Here is a 9,263-nt window from a genome sequence, read left to right as displayed (position 1 = left end):
ATTAATAACTTATCATATTATTTTTTTTATAAAATTGAATACTACTTAGCTAGTTTTAAAGTGAATTGTCTTTGCAGAGGTGTTATATTTCTTATTATTAAATTCAGATGTATTATATTTTATTTGAGATATATGGATATATATATTTTTTATTGAATTAATTTGATACTTGCTTAAATTAGGTTTGATACTTACCGTTTTTATAAATGTATCGTTTTATTGAAATTTAACTTTGTGAAATGTTATATTTGTGATATATATATACACTAGCTCTAGGTTGTAACGGAATTTAAATTTCTATCTCTATTTATAAATGAAATTTTAAATATCTGTCGTTAAATAACGATAGAATATTAAATTCTGTCATCATTTTTTAATATAAAATTTAAAAATAGTACAATGATTAGCGATAATATTTAATTATTCTATCTCTAATTAGTGAAGGTATTTAATTACTTCATCTCTAATTAACGATAATATTTTATTATTCCGTCATTAAGATTGGCTATGTTATAACGACATCATTATTGAATTTAGCAACTAAATTATATTGATAGTCCCTAATTAAAGATGAAATTTAATATCTGTCGCTAGTGAATTCCATCTTTAAATAATATCAGCAACTAATTTTACTACAACAACAATAATCATTCGCTAATCAATAGTTATGTTCACTTAGCGACAGATAATTCGGTAGCTAATATTTTTTTTTAGTGTTGCTCACTTTGCCAAATAAAATTAATCGTTAATTAAGACAAAAATCGAAGAAAAAAACTAATCAAAAGACACTCTTAATTTTTAAATACATCTTTATATAAAAACACAAACACCTCATCGTATTCTTTTATCGAAACTCTCTTTGTTATTATAGTAATAGTTGCACCATAATTGTTAAAACATATTAATGTAAAGATAATACCACCAAATTATTCAAAAAAAAAAAAAAAAAAAAAAAAACTAATTAAAGCTATCAAATTATAACAACTAACTGCTAAATAATTTAATCGACAAATCTTTCTGTGTCATTAAACTTTATTCTCTTACTATATCGTTTAACTAAAACATCTATGCAATCATTTATATACATATCCATACCATCTTACACATATCTCTCGAAATTTTCCTAAATGCAATTCTAATTTTTCATTCTAATATTTTTATTTCTTATCTTGTTCATTCTTGAATATTTATATATCTACTTTAACATCCTTATTACTCTCATCTTCTACCCATGTACTCAAATCATAATCTAATATTCAACTCCATATAACACAACAGAGTTAACCAACATTTAAAAAAAAATCTATCTACGCTTCTCAATTTCAATTTTTCTACTTGTATTCTACTTAAGTAATTGCTACAACCATACTAAAATAAAAATATATTTGATACTAACAATATACTACAGCATTTTTTTTAATATTCACTTTCTAAATTTTAATTTTTGGAAGTTCAATTTCTTATTCTTTATGATATTGACGATTCAGTTGGGTATTCAATGCTTGACAACACAAATGGTTAGTTATTTTGAGTCAAACTCAACAGAGATGACTGACTTGATCGAAGGTAACAATCAACATAGAGATAGATGAGTTGCTTGGATAACTAGGACTAAACCCGAATGTCTTGCCTACTTTTGTAGACATTGTAACAGCTAAAAATGGCTATCGGCACTTTCTTCTCGAGAGGTGTCAGAGACATGTCGGTCAAACCTGCGACAAGTTCATCGACATTTTGCACGCTGGGAAGCGAGCTGTGCTTCATCAGTAATTGTGACTGACTTCTGCTTTGGAAAAGCTTGTTTATTTTTGCTATAAGTTCATCTTCCTCATCTTCTTCAACCAAAGTTTCAAGGTCCCAAACCTTGAATAAATCTGCACGGGATTCAGTAGCTACTCCAGCGAGTGAAACATGCTCAGCAGATATTTCTGTCTCACCGGATAGCCCATGCTCTATGGCAAGACCATCACACACTCTGATGATACTATCGCATGGGTTCGTGTCTTCTTGACGGGTCAAGATGGCAGGTTCCTTTAGCAGCTCAGGTGAGTCATGATTCATGGCATTGTCAAGTTCTGTTACATTGCTTGCTTCAACAAAAACCCAGTCATCGTCGTTCTCCATCGCACCAGATGGGGTAGGGTACATGTCGAGAGCATCAAGGAAGGCATCTTTCATTGCGGTCCACTTATCGTCAGATAGTTCTGGACCAAATGCAAAGCAGGAATCCACCCATGCTACCTCTTCTGGTGTGAGCACAGCATTCTTCTCATCCGATTGGATCATCTTGGGTAGCTTAAAGGTAAAATCATCATTGAGCTCAAATGAATTCTCCCGAGATTCATCAGGTTCATTTAGCAGCGTAAAAATTTCATGGTCCACCTCGTAGTCATCTGATGCCATATGTTTAGCTCTGTTAAGTGCTGCAACAAATTAAAAAAAGTTCAGAAATGTAAAGATAGCACTTCAAACTAAACAAGGTGAGCAAATGTGGGCCTTACTGACAATGGCATCAAGATTTCATGTTTCAGAATAGTGAAGAAATCAAAGATTTCAGCATTGCTGAAACCATGAGCTAACAGACACTGAGAACTATTTTTATAGAACAAGCAGAAGATTCAGTAGGAATGAAATGAAGAAGGCACAGTTTACATATGTGACGTGCATGCACGCACGCACGGGATATCTTTCCTTTTGAAACTATATGGGTGACATAAGCTTAGCAAGAATTTAAGAACACAGAGAAGGGAATAGATCTTTAACTTAATCATATCACAACAATAAAGTCATTGGACTATGTCCTACGAAGAAAATATGATGGCATGCATAAATAAAATAAGAACTAATTCCACATCCTCAGAGAAGCACGATACAGCCAAACTACAATTAAGATCTTTTGACTTAACAAAAGTACTGAAGCATCACCTTGAGTTATCTAATGCCATGCCTAAAGTGATAATAAACTCTCGGTAAATCTGGTGTCAAGTTATCAGCAATGGTATCTGAAAACATTGTCGATGTACAAGCCATTCATGCAAGAACCAGCAACATATACAATTTTAGATGATTTGGCTTATAGTTGTGATCCACAAACCCGATTGATCAATGCAGTAATAGAAAATTTACACCTGGTGAAACTTTTCCAATAAAATCAAAACTAGTAATAAACACTCACAATTAGCGACAAGCAGCACTAAAATTTGGTGTCATCTTGGTAGCTTAAAAATATATGATCTAAGCCTTCGATTGGACAGGTAGCCCAAAACTCAATTCACTTTGGAAAAAGTCTAATTCACTTCAGCCCGAGCTTCTTGTGCCTCGGCCAGACTCAACAGCCATTCCAAACGACACAGACCAAACTGCATCCATCTTAGGCAAGGCGAACTTGCCCTAGACTCAACCGAAGCAGTTAACTGAGCGGTACTAACTCAATTCATAAACCTAAATGCATAAATGAATCAAACGCAATGAGGATCATCACGCAATGTTTAAAGTAAAACAACACCATTTCTAAATCAACATACGAAGATTTCAACAAGAAAACGATGACGAACACAGTGGGATTCAGAGAGACTCAGCCGATCCAACGCAACGCGAGTAAATATTTCTTCATTAATTAGAAAGAAAGCGATCGAACGAGATGGGAGACCTAAATATGGGAAGGCAGAAACCGGAGATCGAAGTAGAAGAACAAGACGTCTTACGATTCTTGGAGGAGGATTAACCAAAACCCTAGCAGACGAGCAAACAGGGGAACGATCGATCGACGATTAATCGAAGAAGCTTTACTGACCGGCCGAGGAACGCTTACAAAAGCGCTTTTAATGGACCCGAATCCGAAACAGGGAATGGATCGCAAAAGGGGATTCTCTCGACCCAACGTCCGCACGGAAGAAGCCGTTTATTTATTAATTGGATGGGTTGAATCCTATCTATTTAACAGATAGGATCTAGTTCACCCACCCAATGAATAAATAGGATTTTTTTTGGTCTAAAATTTTTTGGACCAGAAGATCTGATCTCGTTTTAATTGGATCTTGTTTGAATCAGGTCGGATCTTCTGGACCGCTTTTGCGATCCAGAGAATGCTCCCTTTACATATATTAGTGGGATGCATAGTCCCCATAGAATATTTGATAATGAGATATTTAATAGGTGGACTCCATAAATATTTGATTTCTAGGATATTTGATTGTGAGATTTGGGAAATTAGATCCTTTGGTTCAAAAAAAGTAGATCAGAGGATGGACCACTTGTAATTATGATTGGATCGTGATTGTGCCCGATCGTATTTGGTTGCGATTCCTTCTTGAGTTCGTCATTCTCAGGTTATAGTTTGGGTCGGGGTGGGTGGTCGGAGGCCGCCCAAAGGCCACGCCGGCAATGAGCAAGTGGTGAGGTTACTGGGCGCTGAGCGGGGCGGCCTTCGGGCACCCGTCTTGACCCAAACTATAACCTGAGAGGATGATGAACCCAGGGAGATGTCACAATTAATTGTGGCCTGATCATGATCATGATATGATTATAATTATAAGTGATCTATTTTCTTGTCTATTTTTTTATGGACTAAAGGATCTAGTGTCGAGATTTGAAATATTCAAGAAATAAGATATTAATAATGTGAATATGAGGATGATAAATATTATTTGAAAGAAATATTCAAACTTATCGTAGAGGCTCTAGAAATTTTTTCTCAAAAAATTTAGAGAATTATAAGGTTTTTATTGAGCAAGATTGAAAGACATCCTAAAATATACAAATTATTAAAAGGTCATCTAAAAGATTAAAAATACGTCCTCAAATATTTTGTATCTAAAATAGTTTTTTTCTAGCATTGATATTGTTACAGCAACTACTCGATACCTACTATAAATAAAAAATTTTATTATTTCATTTTAATTAAAATTATTATATATTAAATATTATTATATCAAAATATTTTATTATTATTAGTTAAAATTATTTAAATTTTATTAAAATTATTTTAAATTAGATAAAATCACTATCAAGTAGTTGTTACAATTGTAGCTACTTAGGTAGGTACTTAAATCCTAAAATTCTAAATTATAAGTACTTAATTATACTAACATATTTTTTTTAATCAATTTTATCAAAATTATTTACATTTCCTCAAAATAATTTTAAAATAGCTATAGCAATTATCAAAGTACCACTAGACGCGACTAAGTAGCTATTACTAATGCTATCATAAGTCACTATTACTAGTAACTACTATAATAGTATTATATTAATTGTTACATGCTATAGTAATTAATTATAACTACTGTAATAATGTTAAAAGAAGAGTAATTGTTACATATTGTAATAATTAATCATAACAATACTGAAAATAAAAATATTCTTGTGATAAAAGATCTAATGGGTTACTTTTTAATTTTTCTTTAAAAGTATTATTTTTTTAATGATTTAATAAGTACTCTTTTATTTTTTATTTTACCTTTTTTCATTTCATAGTTATTTTTGGCATCATCAATGCTCCTTCAAGTTAGAAAAGATAAAGTGTTAACACAGTCAAAATGAAATGATAAAGAGTTTGAAAATAAAATATAGAAAACATTGTGAATTGAAATGGAAGTTTCCCTCGCTTATGAGTGTAATTAGTCTTCACTAGTCGATTAATTAAACAGAAATTGATTTCTTAATTAAGATAAAACCACGACTTTGCTGAGGATCCAGAGCACGAGCGTGGTCTCGAAGGCAAACAGCGTGTGCAGCATCCCGCGGTCCAATGCGAAGCCGAACAGTGTGATTCCGCCGCCATTGTGTTGCAAGTACATCACTGGATCAGACAATTTATTAATTAAGTTAATTAATCAAATTCATTCAATTTTAATTATTCCAATAATTAAGCCAATTAACTTTGATATTTCTAAATTCACCCTTAAAAGGTGAATGTTATCAAGAGATTGTAGATAAATGAGATAAATTTTAGGAGCAAAATGACACTTTTCAAATAAAACTATGACGAGGAATAACATTGCTCTCCACAATTTCGATCAAATTACTTTAATATTGATCTTTTTTTAAAAAAAAAATATTAGTTAAAATTACTCTAATATTAATTTAAAATATTTCAACTTGATTAAAAGGCTCCAATTTAATTGAAGCTACTTCAATACTTTTTAGTAATTTTATCTAAAAATAATATAACAGTTAATAATTTTGATCTTACAATTTAAAACCGTTTGAACAAAATTATTTAGAACAATTTTAATTAAAATTATTACAAATTATATATATAGTGCGGATTTGTTTGGACTTAATTCGAGGTTTCGGGAATTGATCCGAGCACCTGTGGGTGACATGGTCTAAGCGTCTGGACTCATTCAATATTTTTATTTTATTTTATTTTATTTTGGAGTATATTATATATATTTATGATTCAGAATTTTAGGGTGCGTTTGGTACGTGTATTTTTTATTTTCATTTTCTGAAAAACGTGTTGATACGGTGCATGTTCGTGGGTTCGGTAAGATGATGTGGTTATGAGTCAAAACCACAAGAGGGTCAGAAGTCAAGCTGACATGGAGGTCAGGGAGGTCAAAAGTCAAGCCTCCGTGGTCAGTCAGAAGTCAAGCTGACGTGGAGATCAGGGAGGTTAGAAGTCATGCTTACGTGGCCAGGGTCAAAGTCTCAGCTGACGGGGCGGTAAAAGGATGAGATTATAAGTCGGACAAGGACCAGCCCTGATAGCGGTCAAGGACCGGGCCCGCGGGCCAGGTATAGCTGAGGACTGAGTCCACAAGCCAATTAAAGGTAAAGGAAGGAAGGCTCCTAGCGTAGAACAAACTCAATGAACAGATCTAGCGTGCAGGTCCGGACATACCAGCCAAGGATAACAGGTATACAAAGGTAGGCCGGGATATAGACATAGCGTGTAGGTCGGGACATACCAGCCAAGGATAACAGGTATATAGAGACAGATACAGACCTAACATGCAGGTCGGGACATACCAGCCAAGGAAAACAAGTATATAGGAGCGGGTCAGGATACAGACCTAGCGTGCAGGTCGGGACATACCAGCCAAGGATAATAGGTATACACAGAGGCAGGTCGGGATACATACCTAGCGTGCAAGTCGGGAAGTACCAGCCAAGGATAACAAGTAAATAGAAGCAAGTCGGGACACAGACCTAACGTGCAGGTTGAGAAGTATCAGCCATGGATAACAGTAGATAAAACAGGTCGGGATACATACCCTCAATAAAAAAAGAATTGAGGCATCTTGATTTAAGTTAGGCGTCTCAATAAAAAATAAAAAATAAAAAACTAATCTAAACAACTAGATTTTAAATAAAATCGTACAACCTTATTAAAACATAGATGTCTTTAGACTAAATTATAATATATATATATATATATATATATATATATATATATATATATATATATATATATATATATATATATATATATAGGCGGATCTTTAAAATTTTTACAAAATTAATTAAATTACGCACCTAAAGCTTGTCGAGCTTGGAATGTGGATTTCTGATGACCTCCTTGTGAAGCGATTGGGTGATTGGTGGAGGGCTCGGGCGAGTCGTCGTTCTTGGGGTTGGACGAGTCGGAAGCGTAGTCGGTGGCTGACGGCGATTGCTTCGCCGGAGAAGTGGTGGCGCTACTGGCGGACAGGACGGCGTGCCACCGGCTGGCAACGGAGACTACTCGCTGAGCACGGTGGGTGATCTTTGCAGCGCCCATCAAACACATGAACATGCCACTCAATTGCACCGCCGAGCACACCTGCAACAAAAAAAACCATCAATGGTTACGAGGTTTGATTTAATTCCAGCCGGCGAAGTTAAGGATTCGCTTACCACGACATCGCCGGAGTTGAAAAAGTTCTTCTCTGACTTGGACGCCAAAACCAGCAACAACGCCCCCAATTGGCTGACCGTGATGGTGACCAGGCAACCGAGGATAAAAATCCGGTACCGGTGGCTCGTCACCAGCAGCTGTCGCCTTATCCTCGCGTGCTCTTTCAGTAGAGCTTCGCATCTCTCCGGCGATGCTCCGCTTCCCTCCTCCTCGAACATCTCGTACAGCCCCTCGAACCTCAGTGTCTGGAGCTCGCATGTGAGCCGGAAAAGCACGCACACGAGCAGGAAGACCCCTGTACGGTACACCCAGGAGGCGAGCGTGGCCACGAGCGCTGCTGGGCTGGACCAGAGAGCGGTGCGCACGGAGGCGGCGGAGAAAAATTGGATCTTGTGCGCGACCTCGACGGCGAAACAGGGGAGGAGGATGAAGAGGAGGCGGCGGAAGGCGCGGTCTAGTAAGCGGGCGTAGCGGCGGCGCACGCAGGCGGGGTCATCGCGGAGAGCGCCGTCGAGGAGGAGGAACTGACGGAGGCCGGTTTGGCGGCGGAAGGAGGCGGCGAGGGAGAAGAAGGCGATGGCGGCGAGGGCAGAGGAGGGGAGCTGGACGAGCTGGTGGAGGGAGACCGAGGGGCCACTGAGAGAGAGGGAGACGGCGGGGGGCAGTAGGACGGCGAGAAAAGCGAAGGTGACGTAGGAGGTGGCGGCACCGGTGGATGTGGAGTGGTCGAGGAGGCACCACTTGAGGCAGAGGCGGAAGTTGCGGAGCTCATCCGAGATTGTAGATTTGGTGCGGGCGTAGGCAGGGTTGAGGAGGAGAGGCAGGCGGAGGGATTCGTCGTCGTCCTCGTCGTCTCTCATGGAGCTCATGGCGGCGGAATCCATGGCCGGGAAGTAACTTCTTTAACGAGATCGCTCGCCTGTTCACCTTATACACTCGTGCCTGGCTCATTTACATTTTACCCCCTATTATGATTTTATTTTCTCGAATTTCATCCAAAAAAGCTGTAAATTTAATTCAGGTACATTTAAATGAAAATGTCTAATAATTCAAAATGATAAACTCAGCTAGTTCTGAGGTGATCGGTTCAGTTTTATGAAAATTTTTCACCGGTTATTAAGATAAATCAGAAAGTGTTCGTGATGGGTGGTCCAAAAATTATATCCTTTGATTGTACGTCTCATTTAGATGACAAATTTTCATAAATTTATTATAGCTTGGGATTGAACCATGAGTGAGTATCCGAAAATATATAAGAATTCAAATATAGATCCACTATATTAACGGCCCTAGTACTATCCAAATATATAGAATTCAAACATTTAGAGGCGATTGTCATATAAACATCAAATGTTGAGTAATATTTGTAAAAACAGCAAGACTGTGGGGCAAAGTCAAAAATTCTCCCTTGAGTGTTTGC

General features: G+C 36.8%; 2 protein-coding genes across 3 annotated transcripts; both read right to left on the bottom strand.

Annotated features, from left to right (window-relative positions):
- Positions 1–1,518: 1,518 nt before the first annotated feature.
- On the bottom strand, positions 1,519–3,861 carry LOC122056560. Of its 2 annotated transcripts, none has more exons than XM_042618563.1 (2): positions 3,705–3,861; positions 1,519–2,423 (listed from the first exon to the last, which is right to left on the bottom strand). In XM_042618563.1, exon 2 carries the CDS (start codon positions 2,401–2,403, stop codon positions 1,612–1,614), a length of 792 nt encoding a protein of 263 aa, XP_042474497.1. In that variant the 5' UTR covers positions 2,404–2,423; positions 3,705–3,861; the 3' UTR covers positions 1,519–1,611. The 2 variants fall into 2 exon arrangements, with proteins under 2 accessions (XP_042474497.1, XP_042474498.1); XM_042618564.1 differs by having other exon boundaries at positions 3,650–3,800.
- Positions 3,862–5,538: 1,677 nt separating this feature from the next.
- LOC121968363 lies at positions 5,539–8,728 on the bottom strand. Its single transcript, XM_042518777.1, has 3 exons — positions 7,843–8,728; positions 7,483–7,768; positions 5,539–5,800 (listed from the first exon to the last, which is right to left on the bottom strand). Exons 1-3 carry the CDS (start codon positions 8,725–8,727, stop codon positions 5,664–5,666), a joined length of 1,308 nt encoding a protein of 435 aa, XP_042374711.1. The 5' UTR covers position 8,728; the 3' UTR covers positions 5,539–5,663.
- Positions 8,729–9,263: the final 535 nt, after the last annotated feature.

This window comes from Zingiber officinale, chromosome 3B (genome assembly GCF_018446385.1).
Source record: "Zingiber officinale cultivar Zhangliang chromosome 3B, Zo_v1.1, whole genome shotgun sequence".
Classification (NCBI taxonomy): Eukaryota; Viridiplantae; Streptophyta; class Magnoliopsida; order Zingiberales; family Zingiberaceae; genus Zingiber; species Zingiber officinale.
This window is presented reverse-complemented; position numbering and strand designations above follow the sequence as displayed.